The sequence below is a fragment of the Triticum aestivum genome, chromosome 4D, assembly GCF_018294505.1.
Source record: "Triticum aestivum cultivar Chinese Spring chromosome 4D, IWGSC CS RefSeq v2.1, whole genome shotgun sequence".
NCBI classification, from domain to species: Eukaryota; Viridiplantae; Streptophyta; class Magnoliopsida; order Poales; family Poaceae; genus Triticum; species Triticum aestivum.
Window position 1 is genome coordinate 502,608,144 of NC_057805.1, and position 23,981 is coordinate 502,632,124.

Consider the following 23,981-nt stretch of genomic DNA (forward strand, 5'->3'; position numbering starts at 1 on the left):
GTTTCATATGAATAAACACCAGGAGGGAGGAACTCGCCTATCAAGCCGAGGACCCAAGCCGAAGTCCTTCGTCCGAGGAAGATTGCTGTCCCCAGCTCCGAAGACAAGTTCAAGGGTTACTGACGGTGTCCTGGACTAAGGGGTACCAACCTAGTTGGCCCACAGTCCATGGGCCGAGGTTATGGCCCACCAATTGCATAATGAAGGACTCCGGAGGCCTCGAACCCTGGCGTGGTGAAGATGGACTCTGCCGAAGACTTGACGTTACCCCAAGGATTGCTCCGGCTATTGTCATGTGTTTCTACAGTTAGCAACCGACCATATGTAACCCTAGGTACCCGCGGTGCCTATATAAGTTGGGGGGGGGGGGGTTAGTCCGTAGAGACAGATTCATCTTTACTTACCTTAGGGTTAAAACACAACATACGATCTCGAGGTAGATCAAGCATGTACTCAATACATCATCATCAATACAATCAAAGCAGGACGTAGGTTTACCTCTTCGTGAGGGCCCAAACCTAGGTAAATATTGTCCCTTTGTTTCTTGTTACCCATCAATCTGAGATCCATAGCTCGGGGCCGCCTACCCGAGGTCTGCCGGTTTTAGTACCGACACTTATGATCTCCATGGTTGACGAGCCCAATGGCGCATCGCAAAAGTTCATGATGCAATTGCAGATGGTGTACCGCCGATGCGTTAGTGACTTCACAATGCGTGCATGGATAACATGCATGTCGTTGGGCGCGAAGTTCTTTCGCTCATGAAACGAAGCATGCAAGCTTTGCCAAAAGGACATACCCTTGTCTCAGAAACGGCCAACCTCGCATCGCACAACAAGGTCACCCTTAAACACCGAGTACCCTGCGGTCGTGCTTCTCTAAAAAACAACAAGACGTTCAAAAAAAACTCAAACATTTGACTAAACACCTGCCAGGCGCGGTATCCGCCATGGACGGCGCCGGCAGGGGTGAGAAGGGTACCTGGCCGCGGAGGGATTCTTGGGTGGACATCGGCGTAGTCCAAGGTGGGCAGTCACGTGGGTGGGGTCTGCAGACGTCCGAGGATGCCTAGCGGCGGCCGGAGAGGTACATCGGCGGCGTCAAACCATGAGAGTGCGGATGAAAAGAAAGGGAGCATGGTGGAGTGGAAGAAAAAGGGACCAGGAGGGGATTTGAGTGAGGTGGGGGTGTGAGAGTCCTATGTGGCTAATGTCCGGACTCCCGCACAGCTTCCTAAGTTTGCTTGCAGTTTGCGAAAAAACAACCATTCGTACCGGTCCGTAGATGGATGAAATATCGCATTGGATGACAAAACACATCCGGACAGCTCGGCGCGAAGGGATGCCGATGGTTTGATAGTCGCCTTAAACGGCAGAATGAACTCCCCGCGGGCCGTGTGATCGGGGCGGAGCCGTGCGACGCGAACGGAGCCCAATGGCGCACTGGGATGGAGCCGCGCGACGCGAACGGTCCGGATTGTCTCGCCCAAAACTACTTTGCATGAATCTGATCGTCCAATCCTTCCCTTGGACTCGGGCCCATCGTGGCTGGCCGGCGAGGAAAGCGACCAATGGCGGAGGAGAGCCAGGCGCCGCGCTACGTGAAGCTCACCCGGGACCAGGAGGCGCCCGCCGAGGACATCTGCCCCGGCGAGCTCAACCAGCCCGTCCACGTCCCACGGGTACGTTCTCCTTCCTCGATCCATCTCGTTCCATCCTCATTGATTCTCAATCCACTGATCTCTTGTCTATAATTTGATCTGGTCGATGCACAGCCCGGGTGCAGATGGTGCGCCGAGTGCGGCCAGGTCCTGCCGGAGTCCTACCAGCTGCCGGCCGACGAGCCCTGGAGCACCGGAATCTTCGGATGCACCGCCGACCCCGCGAGCTGTACGTAATTAAACCTGCCTTCCCATTTCGATTCTCTGATCCGTTGTCTCGGCTACTCGATTGATCGGAGAAAACAAAAACGATGTGGTCATGCATGTGCCCATCGATCTGATGGAACGCTGCATTGTCCCTTTCCTTCATTTTCAGCATTTTTCCTACATGCTGTTTTTCAGAATAATTCTCTCCATTCATGTTGAATCAACATACTGTCACAGGCATGGAGATTCTCAGTAGATCGACTAGTAAAATTCCTACATTTGAGTTTATAACCATCTAAATTTTGACCGTTTAACGCAATTTCAAGGAATTTGAACAGGAGAAACGCTCATTTTGAAGTTGTGTAACGCAATTTCAACTATGTGCAGAAAATGTCCCTCTAGTATGTGAACCCCATTTAAATAGATCCTGGTTTACCAAGAGTTCGATCCCGCTACCTTGAGTACTATCTATCCTATGCCAACAGGTCAAATGTTGACCAATAAGTGTTTGTCCAAGATTAATAGTGTACGATACTCAATCTAAAACAGAGGTGATGGTGGAGTCTTTGTTGCCCCCCCCCCCCCCCCCGGGGGCGTCGCCTTTGGAGGCCGAGCCTGCATCTGTTGGTTGTGCTATTGCCGTGTTGATTGGTCTCGTTGGTGGAGGTAGTGGAAGTCGAGACTGTGGTCTCGAGTTTGCTGGTTGGATGCCGGGGTGGCGAACCCGGGCTGCGGTGCGGTGGTGGCCCCATGAGGTGGGGCCGTAGCTTCGCTCCGTGTTAGTGGCATTCCGGCGCTTCATGAGCGGTGGGGTCTGTCATGGTTGTGGGAGATTTTGCACATTGTGCCTTAATCAATCGTGTGCTAGGATTTTTTGCATGTTGTCCCTTAATCAATCGTGGGGGCACTTTTTTTTTGCATGGTTGTCCCATTATCAGTCGTGTGGTGTGTGTGTGTGTGGGGTTTTTGCCAGTTTTTCTCAATTAACCGTGCCTCTGTATTGGGTTTTTGCCTGGTTATCCCTGATTAACCGGGCAATTCTCTTCTTCTATAATGCAATGAAGGAATTCTCTGTCCCTCTCAGGTGTTCTAAAAAAACAGAGGTGAGAGCGACATATCTATTCTGTAGGTATTAAAAACTTCCTCCGTAATTAGCTTGAGCAACATTTTCATAAGACGTCACTTATTTTATTGGGTCAAGGTTGAATCCCCAATTCCCCACCAAGAGCATATACATATACAAGTTTAGAGTAGAACTATCTATGTTTAATACTACATTTAATTTTGTATGATCAGAGAGTACGGGAACACTAGCTTCCCATCTGTGCAGATAATAGGAATAAGTACAGTGCTTATTTTTCATAAATCATGGAATAAATGTTCTACTTACAATGTCTGAAATTGTTCCTAAGCAACCTTGAGTAGTAAATTGTTCTCACTTATGTTATAGTAAACGCCTCACCTATCTCTTCACCATTCGCCCATATATTAGTATATATTGTTTCTTGAATTTTGTATTTTAATGCAGATCAGGATAAATTTATGTTGGTTGATTATATATTTATTCCTTGCTTGACTTATTAGATGTTTACTTATGTTTTCTTTTGCCTCCTGCATGTCACCTGCAAATCTTTGCTATTGTAAGCAGTTATGCATATCCACACCCTGGGCTACAAAGGAACTTTGCGTAGTCAAAGTGTCAGTCTTATATGACTTTACTTTTGCCTTAATGTCTTCTTTACACTATGAGACTGTTCGTTTTGACTATTTGCATCCTAGTCATGCCGAGGCCGGATGGCTACTCAATATGCTTTGTACCCGCTTGATACTACAATATGAGTTAATAAAAGTTCCCTTTATCGAGAAAACAAGGTGTGCACTGTCAAGTTGCCTCGCTTGTTTTAAACCTATTTATTTGTGCTGACATTTGCCATAGCCGTAGTGTCTTTGACTTTACTATACTCTATTATTAGGTAAGCATGTGTTGTGTCTGTATACATTGTTAGTTCATATATAATAGTCTCATGGTCATCCTGCTTAAGGAATCGTCGAAAGCTGACTCATTGAGCCGTCGAACATAGACATACGGCTTCTAATTTTTGTCTTCCATTCTTAAACTAATGTATCCTTCTTGATGAGGCTATGTCTAGCATGTTGTTTCCACAGAATGCTAGCTGGTTGTAAACCTGTGCATTTCTTCATGTGCATGTTAGGCCGAACTGGATGCTTCTGTCCATGCGTGTTGTTCGGGCGCAATGTTGCGGCTCTTAAAGAGGATACCCCATGGACAGCACCATGTGTTTGCCATGCCGTCTTTGTGGAAGGAGGGATCGCCCTTGCGATCCTGACAGCAATATTCCATGGGGTTGATCCAAGATCGTCGTTTCTTATTGGAGAAGGTCTACTGTTCAGCTGGTGGCTGTGTGGTACCTATACCGGCATTTTCCGTCAGGAGCTCCAGAAAAAGTACCATCTCAAGGTGGAAATATGAAACCCTTCACTACATTCTGTGGTTATGTCTCGTCCTCATATGTTGGGTCAAAATTTGCTACTTTGATTCTAGTGATTTTACCTCCTACTTGTTTCCACTAGAACTCGCCATGCGACCCTTGTATGGTCCATTGCTGCCTGCACTGGTGCGCAAACTGCCAGGAGCATCGCGAGAGGAGGGGCCACCTCGTGGAGAGGGAGGATGGAGTGCAGATGACCATCGTCGACGCGCCTCCGGTGGAAGAGATGGGCATGCCAAGAGAGTCATCGTGCTGCCTCTGATTGAGGGTGCCCGGCCGGATACATAGACGCCCAACAACCAAGACAGATAAATCAGGAAAATAAGGGAATTTTGATTTATTAAGATAGCACGAGTGAGTAAGTGAGGCTGAGATTGAACTCCATGACGAACCTGGTAGGTAGGCATGCTGTTACGTTGGCTGAACTGAACTGCTGATCAGTCGGTCAAATGTTCTTATGTCATGTAGAACTGCTGATGACCTGCTATATACTCTCAGAGGTATTAATTTCACAGGTTTGTATCTCTATTTAATATCCCTTTGAGCAGTCGTGAACTGTTATTTTTTTGGGTAAATTGTGAACTGTTCTTTTAGCAAATTAATGATCCAAATTTAGTGATTTATTAAGTAAAGTACATCAAATCGAACAAACTGAAATACAAATGAAGAAAAAGATCCATGATAAAACTAAAAGTTACACTCGGATTCTTCGAAGTCAGTCATCTCTAGCTTCACCTTTTGCATCTCAACTTTCCACCATAACTTGGGTTATGAATCCGAAGAAGACGGAAATTACATTGAGCCACAGACTGAAATAATATTGAAGGTTCTGAAGAGCCGCATAAGTCCATGCCAGAATCTATAATCAAAGCCCACAAGGCAAGAACATGTTGTGGTTGGGGATACACCCCTCACAAGGCAAGTTGTCAAACTGTTGATCTATGGATTATCGCCGAACTGTCAGTCAAGAAGATCGGGAATACATAAGATCGAAGCGGGAATCTAATCAAAGCCCACATGACACTTCTTCGCTGCCCACCAACCCCAAGGCAGTTCAAAGCATGAGACACCGAACTTCAAGATCGGGGCTTGCCGATCTGCGGGGCTCCAATATCACACACTCTTTGGTGTCGGACGCATTGGGCAACGCCGAGAACACATGAACATAGCATATTATAAAGTACTAGATCTCCATTAGGGCTTCTCTTTCCCTCTCGAGTTTGTGGCAGCTAGGGCACCCATCCCATCCAAGCTTCATTGGGAAGACCGAGACCCACTTCCCCACTGCCTACCGCTCAGACGGCCAGTGCCGAGGAGGGGGTCTAGGTGCCTCAGCTTCGGCTAGTAGTATAGATTAGGAATTTTTTTCGCAAGGGCGTTCCGGCCAGTGGCAGCGCTTCAACTTCGATTTGGTCTTTCAGGATATGATCTTCCTTGAGTTTGTCCATTGCGATGGAGTCGACGGAGCTCTGTCATTGATTCCCGCTGTCTCCTTCGGAAGGCGAGGTTAGGGTTTCTTGCTGTGTGTGCACACCGGCGAGATTTGGTGCCACACTTTTTATATCAATTCAAGGGTTCAATGGCAATGCCTACGGCTATGGGGCGCTGGTCCTTAGGGGCACGTGCATGAAGACTTCTTGACTGTCATCGACAAGGTCAAGCCGTCTCCAGTACGGGAGCGGCGACATTGACGCGTTGATGACTCGTTCCAGCGGTATTAGTGGTCGTTCCGCGGTGCATGGTCCTTAATGTAACTTTTATTATGTTAGGGTGCTTTGTACTTCTTATGAACCTTTTTAATAGATTTGGGCCCTTCTTCACAGAAAGAAGAAGAAAGGACTAGAACTGCTCTATAACATGTCATCAATGTGTGGTTCCCCTCACCTCATGGTGTGCGGGAAATGATGGGAACCAGAAGACACTGATGACAGAACCCAGTTCTTCTCCTTCCTCGACTATATTAGTTGTATCGGTAAATTGACATGAGATTCGATGAAAAATTATGCGAACCCTAACCGCCGCCACATTCTTCCTTCTCCTCATCTCTCTCGCACGCTGCCATCATCAGAGGAGTCGTCGGCAAAGCCCTGGCGATGCTGTAGAAGGTGGCAGCGGGGCTCGTGCGCTCGCCTTTGTTGCGATGACGACACTACTTATGGTGGCAAGGATCTGGCGGTGACACTTGCTGCGTGGCGACGGGGCGCGAGAGGTGGCGGGCCTAGTCGACCGTGTCCAACGTGGCACAGGCATATGGTTTGGTCTCCCATGGCCAACGGTGGATGGTCGGATTCTTGACGCTCTTCAAGCGTGCACCCGCGCAGGGGCCGGTGTGTCGGCTAGGTGGCAGGGGTGGTTGCGGTTGCGGTTGCATGCGAACCTCCGGTGACCGATGGCATGGCGTTTGGTGGATCTTCGGGTGAGGATGGCGGTCCATCGGATGCATCCTTGGTCGGATCAGGAGAGGCCAGATCTGGCCCATGGAGGCCCCCCTGCCACGACGACTCGACGTGTTTTGATGTTACTTCGGCAGTGTGATGTGGGTAGGGGCCAATGATCCCTGTCCCCGAACAGATCGATTGGTGTGGGGCTGAATCCAGGCGGGATCTGGACTCTAGAGCCAGGGTTCCTCTGCACTAATTGGTTGTCGGGTACATTCCAAGGTACGTGCTTTTCCGGCAGGTTCATGTCTTGGGGCGGCCAAGAGTTCGTCTTGGACGCCATGGCGACACGGGAAGGTGAGCTTGCCTGGTTGGCTCTGCGGCAAGCTGCACCGCAACTTCAACAGTAGTGTCACCTCATCTTGGTGATGTGGGTAGTAGCAAGGGAATTGGCGGGTGTGATCCTGGTGTCACTGTAGCTCCGGCAATGGCTGCTCTCTGGTCTGGATCTAGAGGCTTTGAGCTGGCGGCGGCGACCCACCCTCCAGTTGAGTCGCCACCTAGGTGCTGCGAGTGGCACATGTAAGGTTTCGAGCGAAAGCTCTACACTCCGGCGCTGGCAATGTTGCTTGTGGGTATTGCTTCCCTCTTGGAGGCGTCGTTGCGGGTCCCCTAACGGTGCCATGTCTGAGTGAAAACCCTAGTCCTTCTTTTCAGACTTGATGGTGGCGCGTGGCGTCGTGACCCTCTGGGAGACGTCGCATGGAGCTCCGATCCCTTTTGGTTGCACTAGGCCAGCGGCTTTGGGCATGCCTTGATCCTTACATGTGGCATCCTTGACACTGGCATGGGGTGGCCTCGATGGTCTCCTATCCTATACATGTTCCCGCGTTGTCACCGTGGTTCTAGCAGCACTCCATGGCCCGGAGTGAGAGGGCAGGCTTGGTGTGTTCGATGCAACGGTGTCCAGTGGCCTCTCAAGGGGGCATGGTTCCGTCCTAGTAGTCTAGGTTGGTTCTGTTAGGTGTGGCGTCTCCTGTATTCGTGCTCGGCATTAAGTTAATAGCTTTTGTGCTACTCGCTTGGATGCTGTTTTTCTTTGACCTGAAGTGTTTAAGGATTTCCTCGCTACTCACTGGGCGATGTCACTTTGTCAAAAGTGACATGAGCAAAAAAGTTTTTTTACAGGAGCCGGGAGCTACCGGTGAAGCATCCATCGTTGATTCTGGCATTCAGATGTGTGCAGGCAGTCGAAAAGATTCGTTTGTGCAATGCATTTCTATATACAACTGACACCTTCTGACAAATACCTGACCACGCCCCCACTACTTGTATATCAAGTACTGCATGCACACGTACAGTCCTCTTCACCCATAGAGAAAATAGCATTTATTTTCTTGTGAGATATTAATTCACCAATATCTCTTAAAAAATCTGGTTATTTCATATTTTTTATATATTTGATTTCTTGACAATGAGATCTTTAAAACAAGACTAATCTTGAACATATTTCAAACGAGTTTAAAAAAACCAATTTTACTCATTAAAAAAATGATTTCACTCATTTCAATGAACAAAGTTTACTCATTCCAAACAAATTATTGCACTAATTTGAAAATACAGATTCACTAATTTACATAATGATTTCACTCTTTTGAAATACTAAGTTTCAGTCTTTTGTAAAATATGATAGTGAAATATGTTTTTGAAAGGATTTAAATCTTCTTTTTGAAGTATTGAAATCAGTTGTTTGATAGTTGAAATAACCAGTTCACTCATTGTGAAATATGAAATTGAAATAGGAATGACTGAAACGACATTGCAAAAAAATAAAATTAATTTTGCCACTCTTTTGAAATACTAAGTTTCAGTACTATTTTTTAAAATATGGTAGTGTATGTTTTTTATGGGATTGAAATATTCTTTTTTGAAGAATTGAAATCAGTTATTTGAGAGTTGAAATAATCAGTTTCAATCATTGTAAAATATGAATTTGGAATTGGAATAATTGAAATGATATTGCAAAAAAAATAAAATTATTTATGCCACTCTTTTGAAATACTAAGTTTCAGTATTTTGTAAAATATGGTAGTGTATGTTTTTTATTGGATTGAAATATTCTTTTTTGAAGAATTGAAATCAGTTATTTGAGAGTTGAAATAATCAGTTTCAATCATTGTAAAATATGAATTTGGAATTGGAATAATTGAAATGATATTGCAAAAAAATAAAATTATTTATGCCACTCTTTTGAAATACTAAGTTTCAGTATTTTGTAAAATATGGTAGTGTATGTTTTTTATTGGATTGAAATCTTCTTTTTTGAAGATCGAAATCAGTTCTTTGAGTGTTGAATAATCAGTTTCAATCATTGTGAAATATGAAATTGGAATATGGCCTTTAAAAGACTTGAAATCGGCTTCGAAAATTGAGTGAAGTTATTATTTAGAAACAAGTGTAATTATTTTTTGAAATAATTGAAATAGAGTTTTTGAAAGAACTGAAATCTATTTTAACTAGTTTTTTTAACGATTGACTTGTGTTTTTTGAAAGATTGAAATCTGTTGTTTGAAGCGAGTGAAACGAGTTTTTGAAATAATTCAAATCTATTTCTTGAAAGAGTTGAAATCGGTGAGATATGTATTGAAATAACTATGTGTAGTTGAGTTGTACAAAATATGTGAAACTGATATTTCGATGGGTTGTTGCAAGTTGTGAAACTAATTTCTGAGAAAATAATGAAATTACTTCTCTGAAATATATGTAACTGCTATTGGGAAAAAATTAATCGAAACTTGTAAGTTAACTTATTTGAAATGCGTTATGTGACTACTTTCAAATAATCAGTTTCACTCTTTTCTGCTTATTACACATACTTAAAAGTAAAATAATCCATTTCAAATATATTGAAGAGTGAAATTTCAATTTAAAAGAATTCAAATAAGTGTTTTGAAAAAGTGAAATACGTGGTTATGCTGCCGGGACATGCACGTGATGTGGCGTCTTGGATATGCATGTGGTGGGGCATCCTAGGTGGTGGGACCTAGCTTAGGGAATACAGAGTAGGAATCCTGCCGAAAGGGGGGAATTCAACTCCCGTATATAAATGACTTGATGTGGTGTCTTGCTCTTATTGGCTAGGGGTTCACCGGTAGATCCCGGCACCGGTAAAAACAGGTTTGCGGTGACATGAGTTGCAGATATCATCGGCAAGTAGCTGATCCTTACCTTACCTTGGGGGTGGGCCGTTCGCATCAACACGCCAACTGTTGATAGATGCTTTTCTTTTGGTGCAATCGCTGTACATATGAGTTCGTCGCCTTGCTTTGATTGGTCGAAATTTACGCAGTCGCACAGGCACGCACGAAAGCAGCCATATGCATGACACAACAAAGTTAAAACAAACCTAGACAATTACACAGCCAGAAAGGTCAATCACGTGCATTACCACTAGTCCACTTAACTTAATTTGACGCAATAGAAGCTCGACAACACGGGGCTGAAGGTGGACTACTCCGGGACTGGACGTGGATTTTCGGGACTACTCCGTCTCCTCTCATCGGATATATAGTCCATCGAGCAACCGCGAGCTCGCCACTACTCTTACTGACGTCGGTAGAAGAAGGCCGTGGTGCTGAAAAATCCACTTCCCTTGAAGGAAGCATGGAGACGAAGACGACTACTCCGCTCCTGACTCCGTACAAGATGGGCGATTTCAACCTGGCGCATAGGTCAGTTGATTACTATAGCTAGCTCGTAACCCGTTTCCTTAGTGACGCCGCCATGGTCGACAACGCAACGCAGGGTTGTTCTCGCGCCGCTGACGCGGTGCAGGTCGTACGGGAACATCGCCCAGCCGCACAACGCGCTGTACTACGCGCAGAGGGCGGCGCCGGGCGTCCTCCTCATCGCCGAGGCCTGCGCCGTGTCCGAGGCCGCGCGGGGCTACCCGCACGTGCCCGGCCTGTGGAGCCAGGAGCAGGTGGAGGCGTGGAGGCCGGTGGTCGACGCTGTGCACGCCAAGGGCGCCGTCTTCTTCTGCCAGCTATGGCACACGGGCCGCGTCTCGCCCACCGGTACAACATTATCCTCGTACCTTTTTTCTTTTCAAAGGATTATCCTCGTACCTATCGTGTTCGTTTTCGAATGGATGAATCGAAGTGTCAAGTCTCAATCATGGCGCATACAGAGTTCCAGCCTAATGGGCAAGCTCCGGTGTCGAGCACGGATAAGCAAGTGCCGCCTGAGGTCGCCCATGACGGTAGTGTCCTGGAGTTCGCGCCCCCTCGAAGATTGGAGACGGAGGAGATACCCCACATCGTCAACGACTTCCGGGTCGCCGCTAGGAACGCCATGAGAGCCGGTAATTAATGATCAACCATGCATGTGCCCCACAGTCCTCATCTTTGCTACGTACGTAGTTTGCAACGCTGATCATCATCGGTGATCGAAGGGTTCGACGGCGTGGAGATCCACGCCGGCAACGGGTACCTGATCGACCAGTTCATGAAGGACGGCGTCAACGACCGGACCGACGAGTACGGCGGCGGCCTGGACAACCGCTGCCGCTTCGCCGCCGAGGTGATCGCGGCCGTGTGCCACGAGGCCGGCGCGGGCCGCGTGGGCGTGCGCCTCTCCCCGTTCGCCGACTACGTCGACTGCGTGGACTCCGACCCGGAGGCGCTCGCGCTGCACGTGATGGGCGTCATGAACGGGCTCGGTGTCCTCTACTGCCACATGATCGAGCCGCGGATGTGCGTCAACGAGTGGATGATCCCGCGGCGCCTGCTGCCGTTCAGGAAGGCGTTCAAGGGCACCTTCATGGTGAACGGCGGGTACGACCGGGAGGAAGGGGACAAGGCCGTCGCCGAAGGCTACGCTGATCTTGTGGCGTACGGGCGGCTCTTCCTGGCCAACCCCGACCTGCCAGAGAGGTTCAGGAGGAACGCGGTTCTGAATAAGTATGACAGGAGCACGTTCTACACATCTGATCCTGTTGTTGGGTACACCGATTACCCTTTTCTTGAAACGGAGGATTAGCTAAGGGCATGAACAGTGATTGATAAGACATTCTTATCTTAATCCTTTCATGCAATTTAGAGATGACAATAAAACCATGTCTACGATAGAGTATGTCTTAGTCTTATCTTAAATAACTAGTTATTTGTAATATATAGTGAGACATATTGTGCTAGGAGATCATCTCTTAAATAAGAGAAAACGAGTCTTTTCTTGTGATTTCTTTCTTCTCCACCTCAACATTTATCCTATGTAACAATTTTAACATAGCACCATTGTACATATCCTAACTGGTTGGTTCACTCTTGTCGTGCTTGGGATTTGGGAGCTTCTGCCATCATCGTTGATTGAGAAGTAACTCAAGGCTCACGCTCGACCTTGCATAGCACACAAAATCAGGCTAGAGGAATGTTTTTATGTGGTGTTAGCTCAGGATTGTATTATGGTAGGGCATCTCTAGCAGTCCCTAGAGTGGGGAGGAAGAACACCCTCTAGACCAGGATAACTTACTAATTCAATTGACAAAGCGAACTAAATTGGGGTTTTTGACCCCTAAAACTTGCCCCGTATCTTTCTTATATTTTTTCCGATAAAGTGCGCTTTATTACTTAAAAGGTTTAAACATTACACACAACCTCTGCATAACTGGAAAACTGGAGCAATTCCCTCCCAACCCTAGCCGCCCCTCCTCCTCACCCCCCCTTCTTCCCTTCCTCGCCGCCGCCTGAGGCAGCCGCCGGGCAAGCTCGGGGCGCCAAGGATGGTGGCGGCGGGGCCTCGGTTGCCCTGCCTCTGCGTGGGGAACCCCGGATCTGGAGCGGCGGCTCCATTGGCAAGGCACGGCCGGCTAGCAGCCGTGCGGGCGGTGGATCTGGCGTCCCGACCGCGCGGGCGGCGGGATCCGGTGGTCGTTGGCGGCCGGCGACGGCTTCTGCGGCGGTCGATGCGCGCGATCTGGCGCCTCCCCTCCTCCCCTGTTCGGCATGCGGGCCAGCCTGGTTGGGCCGCGCTTCCTCTTGGTCGCCGGTTCTGTACAGGAGGCGCTGCTGGTGGCAGGGATCTAGTTCGGACGAAATCCCTGGCCGGCCATGACTGGTCGCGCCGACGGCGAAGCCTAAGGGCGCGGTTCCCCTCCTTGGAGGCGTCGGTATGGACTGATCTCCTTACTCCCCCTTCCCCTAGGTCTCCCGGGCGAAAGCCCTAACTTTGTTGGGCGGCGGCGGCGCTCACGGCGCCATTCCCTTCTTGAAGGCGCCGCTTTGGGAACCTTGGGTTTGGGTGGCGCTTGTGGGTGGTGGGCGACGGCGGTGGTGCGGCCCTATCCTAGCATGGATTTACGTCGTTGCTTGTAGATGGACTCGCGTAGGTGGAGGTCGTCGTCTGTCGTCGTGGTGGCGTCAATGGCGGAGGACCTGCCAAGGCTCGCGTAGGTGGAGGTCGTCGTTTGGCGTCGTGGTGACGTCGATGACGGAGGACCTGCCAAGGTTGTCACCTCAATCTGCTCTGAAGATGGACCACTGGATGATGGCGGCGACGACACATGTGAGTGCGTCAGACCGGTTTGGGCCCCGGACCTGGCAGATGGCTCGGTCTGGGCCTCCGGCTTTAGATGTTAGGGTTAGGTGAGAGGTCTGGGTATGTGTCGTGGTGGGCGCACGGCAGATGCCAAGGGATGGATCATGATAGGAGGAGGCTCGAGGGCACTGGTGGGCTCCGGAGGCGAGGTCGGCATGAGCGAGCGCGGGACACAAGACATACCCAGGTTCAGGGCTCTCCGGAGAGATAACACCCCTAGTCCTACCGAGTGTAGTTGATATGTATCAGTAAAGAGTTGCTCCTAGAGCTGTATGGAGGAAGAAGGAAGGCGAGCCAAGGCTTAGGTTGCTCCCTCTCCTTGGGTGTTGCTTGCTACGTGAGTGATCGCCTGTGCGAGTGAAAGAGTTGCCCGTATGCATGAGGGCTCCTGGGGGGTTTTATAGGTCAACCCCCCAGGGGTACGATGGTAATGTTACAAGGCCGTGGGGCCGGGTTGTCATTGTCCGGGAAGCCGGTGCTGGGACCCGCCGGGGGTCAGGGCTCGCCGGGCTCTATGGGCGCAGGGCCCGCCAGGTACGGGGGCATTGTTGGCCGTCTTGTCGATCATCAGGGAGTGGCTGGGTTGAGTCTGCTACAGTGGCGCTCCGTCAGGTCGCCGCTTGCTGGCGCCATGGGTGACGACGGGTGCACTGTCGCCACGCCGACCCTGGTCAGCGGGTAGGTGGGGGGCACTGTTGCCACGCCCGGCTGACCAGAGGCATGGGCGGGGCACTGTGGCTTTGGTCATCAGTTGGTGGAGACTCGTCCCATTGTATGGCTGGGATGGGACGGCCACTGACCCTCGGCCGGGTTGGAGAACATGCCGAGGGAGGAGCTGGCTTGTTGGAGAAGTCTTGACGTGCTGGGTCCGGCTGCCTTGAGCTGGTTGTTGGGGCCGAGTCGAGGAGTCTGGCCGGGTCGAGGATTAGGCCGGGTTGAGGGGCTTGGCCGGGTTGAGCGACTCGGCCAAGCGTGAGCCATCTTGAGGGGCGATGCTGGCCCCGTTGTTTTTGAAAAGGATCCGGGTTTCGTTGCCTCCCCGGGGTTCATCCCCCCGACAGTAGTCCCCGAACCTGTGAAGGTCCGCCGTCTTCGGATGGGAGGGCCTTCGCAGTTTCCCCCTTTGAAGGAGGCGAATTTTGTGACCGCCGTGTCCGGCAACACCCACTGTGTGCCGGCTTCCGGAAGCCGGATCGCGGCATCCCGGCAGCGGCGGGAAACCGAGGAGTCCACCAAATCTTTGAGTCAATCTTTTGGGCTTCGCGGCGGTGCCACGTGGTGTCTGGGAGCCGGAAGGGCCTGACAGGCCACGGGCGTGATAGGACAGGGCGACGCTGGGGCCCGCGGCCGCGCGCCCTCGGCCCACGCGCGCGGATTTATTGCAGCGTCTGCAAGTCGGTTGCCATTCTCGAGGCAGTTATTGCGCACGTACGTGCGCAGTTATTGTGGGGAAGTGGGAGAGGCGGGCGCAAACGATCGCACTCCCCCACGTTTCAAACCGCGGCTTATAAATTGGGGCGAGGAGGGGGCGGCGGAAATCATTCTCGCTCGCGCCCCCTGCCTTCGTCTTCCTTCCTCTGCTTCTTGCGACCGCCGCGCACCGCGACGCCCATTGCTTTGAGCAGAGCTTCGTAGCCACCTTATCCTTCTTCTCACGTATCTTTGTCGATGGCGCTGTCGTCGGGCTCGTGGATGGGCTCGAACGTCACCCTTGATGACATCGCTTACCTTCGCACCACCAGGCGCCTGCCGGGGGCGACGGAGGTCGCCACGCGCCTTCCGCAGGGCGAGCGGGAGCCGCGGCCCGAGGGCACGGAGCACGTGGTCTTCTTCCCGCACTTCAAGCGTGGGTTCGGGCTTCCCGCGAGCGGCTTCTTCCGCGACTTCCTGGAGTTCTTCGGGCTCCAGCCCCATCATCTTGGCGTCGGCGCCATCGTGCAGCTGTCGGGCTTCGTCACCCTCTGCGAGGGGTACCTGGGGGTCGAGCCTTCGATCGACCTCTGGGTACGCTTATTCTCCTTGAAGCAGCAGGGGCCGAAGGCCGGAGAGATGTCCGAGTGTGGGGACGCCGTCATCTCCAAGCGGTCGGGCGCTGACTGCCCGAAGATGCCGCTGGAGGATTCTGCCAAGAAGTGGCAGAATTCTTTCTTCTACGTCCGCAACCTTGGCGGGAACCGCATCAACTTGCCGCCCTTCGTCAACTCGCCGGCGAGGGAGAAGCAGAATTGGGGGTACTACCCCAAGCATCCGTCCCAGGAGGTGCTCAACCTGTGCGAGCGGGTGTCGGTGATGAAGGAGCGGGAGGGGCTCACCGGCACCGACCTTATCACCACCTTCATCATCCGCCGGGTGCTGCCGCTGCAGCAGCACAGGCACCTCATCGGTCAGATGACCGGCCTTCAGGACCCCAACCGCATGGCAAACTTGCGGCTGGGGGCGGACCAGGTCGCGCGTCGGGTTAACGACATCTCCAAGGCCTGCCTGCGGGATGACTGGCAGTTTGGGAAACCCCCATACAGCCGCGTGAACCCGGCACCGACGGTGAGTCCTTGGTCTCCATATTTCGCTGCTGCTTATCTTCTTGTTCGCCCTGACGCGACGCGGGAGGTGCTTCTGAATGCCATCTGGCATCCTTACGACCGGGCACGGGTGCAGGTGGTGCGCGTTGCCTCGGAGGAGCCCGAGGCCCACGGCGGAGAGGAGGAGATGACCGCTGACGTGGGCGCAGGGCGCTGAGCCGGTAAGTCTTATGTTCACTTCTTGAGTCGCCGGTCGCAGTACGGTCTTGAGAGGCTGACGCGAGTTGCTGTCGCAGTGGCGCCCGGTGGAGGAGGCGGCGGCGCGGCCGGAGCCGGGTCGTCTCGAGGGGCGCCGGCGGCGAGGCGGCCGCACGGGAAGGACAGCATCGCGTCGCGGGCCCCGACAGGGAAGCGCGTGGCGGACCCGGTCGGGGGTGCGAACCCGCCCGCCAAGAGGAGGCGCGCCGCTCCACAGGAGAGGGCGACGAGGCCCGTCGTTTCGGTGGTGTCGGGGTGAGTTTCTTTTGCTTGAACCGAGTAGCCGTGCGGCTCTGCTTAGCTCGTATTTAGCTTGTCTTGGGTTTCAGGTCACCGATCTCGCTGGCGCTGGCGGCGGCGGACGCGGCATCCAACAAGGGTGCTGCGTTCCGGAGGAGCCGGTCCGGCACCGTCGACCGGGACGAGGAGGAGGAGGAGGAGCGGACGGACCCGGATCTCGGCCTGGACCCGGCCAATGCCAAAGGCCTGGCCTGGCGGGACCGAAACCGGGCCGAGGCAGAGCTGGAGGCGGCGTCGGCCCTGGCCTGGGTTAGCGCCACGGCGACGTGGGCGCGAGCCGGCGTTGCCGGCAGGGACGGTGGTGGCGGCCACGGTCTTTGTGCCGTCGTCGGAGGGGGAGCACGGCCAAGGCGGCCGTGCAGATGTGATGGACCTCGACCGGGAGGTCGTGGTCGTTGGGGATGACACCCCGCCGCGGACTGATGTGGTCGAGCGGATGGGGACCGACGGAGGCGGCGGTGACGCCGTCACGGAGGAGGCGCCGAAGGGAACGCCCCAGGCGCAGACGAACGAGGAGCCGTTGGTGGGGGAGCCGCGTGTCGCTCCGGCCACCAAACCGGAGAGGGCGCCGACCGCAGGGGACGCGGCCAGCGGGGAGCACGCCCTGGTGCTCAGGTCAGGGGGTCGTCGGGTCGCCGAGTCAAAGCCGACGCGGAGCGGGACCGGCGAGGTCTTCTTCGGGCCTCCGACCCAGGAGGAGGCGGCGATGGCCGCCGTGCCCCGGCGCGTGCGAGGGCGGATGGACTGGATCCAGGCCTTCTCCCAGGCCGAGGTGGAGGCGACGCAGGAGGTGGAGCGCGCCGTGTTTGTAAGTTTTCCATTGCTTCTTCTTCGTGGGGGCGCGCCAGCGCACCCACTGGGTGTAGCCCCCGAGATTCGGGCCAACTGCGTACCAGTGGGGTCGAATCTTAACTTGTTGTCTTGTATTGGTTGTGGCTTTCTACAGCAACTGGACTCCTATCGGGTCAGCGTCTTCAACCGGCTCCTGGAGATGCATCGGCGGCTCAAGGAACGGCTTGCCGCCAAGGAGGAGGAGCTCCGCGCCGCAGCAGTACTTTTCTTGCGTGCTCTTTTTTAGTGGGGGCGCGCTAGCGCACCCACTGGGTGTAGCCCTCGAGATTCGGGCCAACTGCGTAGCAGTTGGGTCGAATCTTAAAATAGTACTTTGTTTCTGAATCTTTCTTCTGCAGCCGAGGTCCTGTCTCGGAGGACCCGGTTGATTCGGGCCAGCTTCCACTACGACCAGCTCGTTGCTGACGCCGGTCGGCTTGGAGCCGAGGTGGAGAGGGCGAGGGCGGAGGCGACGGGAGCCCGGCGGGCGCTTGACAAAGCCAGCCAGCTGCGGGAGCAGCTGGCGGGCGACAAGGGCCGTCTTGAGGCCGAGGTGTAGCGCCTCAAGGCGGAGGCCGCCAAGGCTGTAGCGGCGCAACAGGCCCTTGCCGAGGCGGACCAGCAACACGGCAAGCTGGCCGACGACAAGGGGCAGCTCCAGGCCGAGGTGGAGCGCCTGAAGGCACTGGTGGCCACGGCGGAGGAGACCCGGCAGGGGGAGACCCGGCGCCACGAGGAGCCCGTGAAGGCGGCCGAGGACAAGGACTCCGACCTCAAGGCGGCCCTTGCCAAGGTCGCCGATTTGAAGAAGACGCTCCAGGAGCGTGAGCGCACCATCGCCCGGGAGCGGCGCGGTACGTTGCTCGAAGCGCAGCACCTGGAAGAGTCCTTCTCCAGTAAGTGCTTTCCTTGGATTTTTTGCCGGGCTGGGACCCCGGCTTTTTGTCCTTGGTGACTTTTCTTCTGACTTGCTTTTCTTCTTGACAGGGGCCTTCCCGGAGACGCGCCAGCTGGCGGAGGAGGCGGTCCGCTTTTAGCGCGACCCGCAGGGGATCATCGGCTTCAGGACTGACCCGCTGGTGGCCTGGACCTTCCCGGAGATCGTGACCGCCGCCGAGGCCAGTCTGCGAGTCTTGAGCGAGCAGATGGGGCGGCTCTCTGAGGCCGGCACGCCGATGACGGCAGCCCTCTGGCCGGGTTCCGTCGCGCCGAACAGCTTCACGCGGCTGGCACGGTGGTTGGAGGCGGGCCCGGACAGTCTTCATGAGTGGCAGGTTTCCGCCGCTCGTGCCGGCGCCGAGATGGCGCTCAGGTTCGTGATGTCTTGGCATCCGGACCTGGCACTGGATGCGCTGATGGGCCAGTGAGCCGGCTGCAGGCGGAGGCTGGACGGATCGCCACCCGAGCCAGCTACATCGCTGGGTTCGCCTTCCATGACGAGTTCCAGCCGGAGCGGGCGGAGGATGGCGGAGTCGTGCCTGCTGACGACTACGGCCTGCTTCTGGACGACCCGGAGGGCAGCTCTGAGGAGACGGACATCTACCGCGACGCGGACGCCGGGGAGGAGGACACCGGTACCTCAGCGGACCCGGGAGCTACGCGATCCGGCGGCGGGAATGCCTGATTTTTAACTTAGTAAAAATTTCTGTTAGGTAGCAGGTCCACCCACCCACTGGGGTTAACTGGGTGTAATGAACTCTGGCCTTGGGCCTGTTTTTGAACTTATGATGTATGAGCTTTGTGAATGTTTGCGCCTTTGCTTTTCGTTTTTTCGACCGTTTTCCTGCACTTTCCCCTCCTTGGCTTCTCCCCCGCGAGTCTGACGGCTGAGGCTCCGGTCCGTGACAAGGGGTTTGGCCTTTGAGAAGAGCGTGCAGTACTTAGGCTTCCGAAACGTTGAGCGCGAGCGAAACACCCACTGGGCCGGCTGGCGGCAATCCGGCGGGGCCGGGTTGGCGAGCAGCCGGTCGTGCGGCAACTTAAAGCGGTGAGGCCGGGTTGAGCGACCCGGCGGTAAGCAGAAACTTTGTGGATGCCTGCGCTTTTGCTTTTCGTCTTTGGAGTCGTTTTCTCGCAACTTTCCCCCTTTGGGTCCCCCCCCCCCCCGCGAGTCTGACAGCCGAGGCTCCGGTCCGTGACAAGGGGTTCGGCCTTTGAGACGAGTGTGTGATACTTAGGCTTTCGAAATGATGAGCGTGAGCGAAACACCCACTGGGCCGGCTAGCGGCAATCCGGCGGGGCCGGGTTGGCGAGCAGCCGGTCGTGCAGCAACTTAAAGTGGCGGGGCCGGGTTGAGCGACCCGGCAGTAAGCAGAAACTTCGTGGATGCCTGCGGTTTTGCTTTTCGTCTTTGGAGTCGTTTTCTCGCAACTTCCCCCCTTTGGGTTTCCCCCTCGCTAGTCTGACGGCCGAGGCTACGGTCTGTGACAAGGGGTTCAGCCTTTGAGAGGAGCGTGCGATACTTGAAGGAAATATGCCCTAGAGGCAATAATAAAGTTATTATTTATTTTCTTATATCATGATAAATGTTTATTATTCATGCTAGAATTGTATTAACCGGACACATAATACATGTGTGAATACATAGACAAACAGAGTGTCACTAGTATGCCTCTACTTGACTAGCTCGTTAATCAAAGATGGTTATGTTTCCTAGCCATAGACATAAGTTGTCATTTGATTAACGAGATCACCTCATTAGGAGAATGACGTGATTGACTTGACCCATTCCGTTAGCTTAGCACCCGATCGTTTAGTATGTTGCTATTGCTTTCTTCATGACTTATACATGTTCCTATGACTATGAGATTATGCAACTCCCGTTTACCGGAGGAACACTTTGTGTGCTACCAAACGTCACAACGTAAATGGGTGATTATAAAGGTGCTCTACAGGTGTCTCCAAAGGTACTTGTTGGGTTGGCGTATTTCGAGATTAGGATTTGTCACTCCGATTGTCGGAGAGGTATCTCTGGGCCCACTCGGTAATGCACATCACTATAAGCCTTGCAAGCATTGTGACTAATGAGTTAGTTGCGGGATGATGTGTTACGGAACGAGTAAAGAGACTTGCCGGTAACGAGATTGAACTAGGTATCGAGATACCGACGATCAAATCTCGGGCAAGTAACATACCGGTGACAAAGGGAACAACGTATGTTGTTATGCGGTCTGACCGATAAAGATCTTCGTAGAATATGTGGGAGCCAATATGGGCATCCAGGTCCCGCTATTGGTTATTGACCGGAGACGTGTCTCGGTCATGTCTACATAGTTCTCGAACCCGTAGGGTCCGCACGCTTAAAGTTACGATGACAGTTTTATTATGAGTTTATGTATGTTGATGTACCGAAGGAGTTCGGAGTCCCGGATGAGATCGGGGACATGACGAGGAGTCTCGAAATGGTCGAGACGTAAAGATCGATATATTGGACGACTATATTCGGACTTCGGAAAGGTTCCGAGTGATTCGGGTATTTTTCGGAGTACCGGAGAGTTACGGGAATACGTATTGGGCCTTATTGGGCCATACGGGAAAGAAGGAAAAGGGCCTCAAGGGTGGCCGCACCCCTCCCCTTGGTCTGGTCCGAATTGGACTAGGGAAGGGGGGCGCCCCCTTCCTTCCTTCTCTTTTTCCCTTCCTCTTTTCCTATTCCATATGGGAGGTGGAATCCTACTAGGACTAGGGAGTCCTAGTAGGACTCCACACTTGGTGCGCCCCCTCCTAGGGCCGGCCTCCTCCTCCCTTGCTCCTTTATATACGGGGGCAGGGGGGCACCCCAGAGACACAACAATTGATCCTTGAGATCTCTTAGCCGTGTGCGGTGCCCCCCTCCACCATATTACACCTCGATAATACCGTTGCGGAGCTTAGGCGAAGCCCTGCGTCGGTGGAACATCATCATCGTCACCACGCCGTCGTGCTGACGAAACTCTCCCTCAACACTCGGCTGGATCGGAGTTCGAGGGACGTCATCGAGCTGAACGTGTGTAGAACTCGGAGGTGCCGTGCGTTCGGTACTTGATCGGTCGGATCGTGAAGACGTACGACTACATCAACCGCGTTGTGATAACGCTTCCGCTGTCGGTCTACGAGGGTACGTGGACAACACTCTCCCCTCTCGTTGCTATGCATCACCATGATCTTGCGTGTGCGTAGGAAATTTTTTGAAATTACTACGTTCCCCAACAGTGGCATCCGAGCCTGGTTTTATGCGTTGATGCTATGCACGAGTAGAACACAAGTGAGTTGTGGGCGATATAAGTCATACTGCTTACCAGCATGTCATACTTTGGTTCAGCGGTATTGTGAGATGAAGCGGCCCGGACCGACATTACGCGTACGCTTACGCGAGACTGGTTTCACCGTTCGGAGCACTCGTTGCTTAAAGGTGACTGGCGGGTGTCTGTCTCTCTCACTTTAGTTGAACCGAGTGTGGCTACGCCCGGTCCTTGCGAAGGTTAAAACAGCACCAACTTGACAAACTATCGTTGTGGTTTTGATGCGTAGGTAAGAACGGTTCTTGCTAAGCCCGTAGCAGCCACGTAAAACTTGCAACAACAAAGTAGAGGACGTCTAACTTGTTTTTGCAGGGCATGTTGTGATGTGATATGGTCAAGACATGATGTGATATAATGTGTTGTATGAGATGATCATGTTTTGTAACCGAGTTATCGGCAACTGGCAGGAGCCATATGGTTGTCGCTTTATTGTATGAGATGCAATCGCCATGTAATAGTTTTACTTTATCACTAAGCGGTAGCGATAGTCGTAAAAGCAATAAGTTGGCGAGACGACAACGATGCTACGATGGAGATCAAGGTGTCGCGCCGGTGACGATGGTGATCATGACGGTGCTTCGGAGATGGAGATCACAAGCACGGTGCTTCGGAGATGGAGATCACAAGCACAAGATGATGATGGCCATATCATATCACTTATATTGATTGCATGTGATGTTAATCCTTTATGCATCTTATCTTGCTTTGATTGACGGTAGCATTATAAGATGATCTCTCACTAAAATTTCAAGATAAAAGTGTTCTCCCTGAGTATGCATCGTTGCAAAAGTTCTTCGTGCTGAGACACCACGTGTTAATCGGGTGTGATAGGCTCTACGTTCAAATACAATGGGTGCAAAACAGTTGCACACGCGGAATACTCAGGTTAAACTTGACGAGCCTAGCATATACAGATATGGCCTCGGAACACAGAGACCGAAAGGTCGAGCGTGAATCATATAGTAGATATGATCAACATAGTGATGTTCACCATTGAAACTACTCCATCTCACGTGATGATCGGACATGGTTTAGTTGCTTTGGATCACGTAATCACTTAGATGATTAGAGGGATGTCTATCTAAGTGGGAGTTCTTAAGTAATATGATTAATTGAACTTAAATTTATCATGAACTTAGTCCTGATAGTATTTTGCAAATTATGTTGTAGATCAATAGCTCGCGTTGTTGCTTCCCTGTGTTTATTTTTGATATGTTCCTAGAGAAAAATTATGTTGAAAGATGTTAGTAGCAAAGATGCGGATTGGATCCGTGATCTGAGGATTATCCTCATTGCTGCACAGAAAAATTATGTCCTTGATGCACCGCTAGGTGACAGACCTATTGCAGGAGCAGATGCAGACGTTATGAACGTTTGGCTAGCTCAATATGATGACTACTTGATAGTTTAGTGCACCATGCTTAACGGCTTAGAATCGGGACTTCAAAGACGTTTTGAACGTCATGGACCATATGAGATGTTCCAGGAGTTGAAGTTAATATTTCAAGCAAATACCCGAGTTGAGAGATATGAAATCTCCAACAAGTTCTATAGCTAAAAGATGGAGGAGAATCGCTCAACTAGTGAGCATGTGCTCAGATTGTCTGGGTACTACAATCGCTTGAATCAAGTGGGAGTTTATCTTCCAGATAAAATAGTGATTGACAGAATTCTCTAGTCACCATCACCAAGTTAGTAGAACTTCGTGATGAACTATAGTATGCAAGGGATGACGAAAGTAATTCCCGAGCTCTTCGTGATGCTGAAATCGACGAAGGTAGAAATCAAGAAAAACATCAAGTGTTGATGGTTGACGAGACCACTAGTTTCAAGAAAAGGGCAAAGGGAAGAAGGGGAACTTCAAAAGAACGGCAAGCAAGTTGCTACTCAAGTGAAGAAGCCCAAGTCTGGTCCTAAGCCTGAGACTAAGTGCTTCTACTGCAAAGGGACTGGTCACTGGAAGCGGAACTACCCCAACTATTTGGTGGATAAGAAGGATGGCAAAGTGAACAAAGGTATATTTGATATACAGATTATTGATGTGTACTTTACTAGTGTTTATAGCAACCCCTCGGTAATTGATACTGGTTCAGTTGCTAAGAGTAGTAACTCGAAACGGGAGTTGCAGAATAAACAGAGACTAGTAAAAGTGAACAAAGGTATATTTGATATACAGATTATTGATGTGTACTTTACTAGTGTTTATAGCAACCCCTCGGTAATTGATACTGGTTCAGTTGCTAAAGAGTAGTAACTCGAAAACGGGAGTTGCAGAATAAACAGAGACTAGTAAAAGGCGAGGTGACGATGTGTGTTGGAAGTAGTTCCAAGATTGATATGATCATCATCGCACACTCCCTGTACTTTCGGGATTAGTGTTGAAACTAAATAAGTGTTATTTGGTGTTTGCGTTGAGCATGAATATGATTTGATCATGTTTATTG

At 51.8% G+C, this 23,981-nt stretch overlaps 2 protein-coding genes across 2 annotated transcripts; both read left to right on the forward strand.

Moving 5' to 3' along the window:
* Nucleotides 1–1,429: 1,429 nt before the first annotated feature.
* Nucleotides 1,430–4,905, forward strand: LOC123100615 (cell number regulator 6). Its single transcript, XM_044522513.1, has 4 exons — nt 1,430–1,681; nt 1,775–1,889; nt 4,081–4,346; nt 4,460–4,905. Exons 1-4 carry the CDS (start codon nt 1,571–1,573, stop codon nt 4,637–4,639), a joined length of 672 nt encoding a protein of 223 aa, XP_044378448.1. The 5' UTR covers nt 1,430–1,570; the 3' UTR covers nt 4,640–4,905.
* A 5,336-nt stretch (nt 4,906–10,241) lies between these two features.
* On the forward strand, nt 10,242–12,056 carry LOC123100616 (12-oxophytodienoate reductase 1). Its single transcript, XM_044522514.1, has 4 exons — nt 10,242–10,486; nt 10,560–10,831; nt 10,945–11,118; nt 11,209–12,056. The coding sequence occupies exons 1-4, from the start codon at nt 10,419–10,421 to the stop codon at nt 11,793–11,795; spliced, it is 1,101 nt and encodes a 366-aa protein (XP_044378449.1). The 5' UTR covers nt 10,242–10,418; the 3' UTR covers nt 11,796–12,056.
* Nucleotides 12,057–23,981: the final 11,925 nt, after the last annotated feature.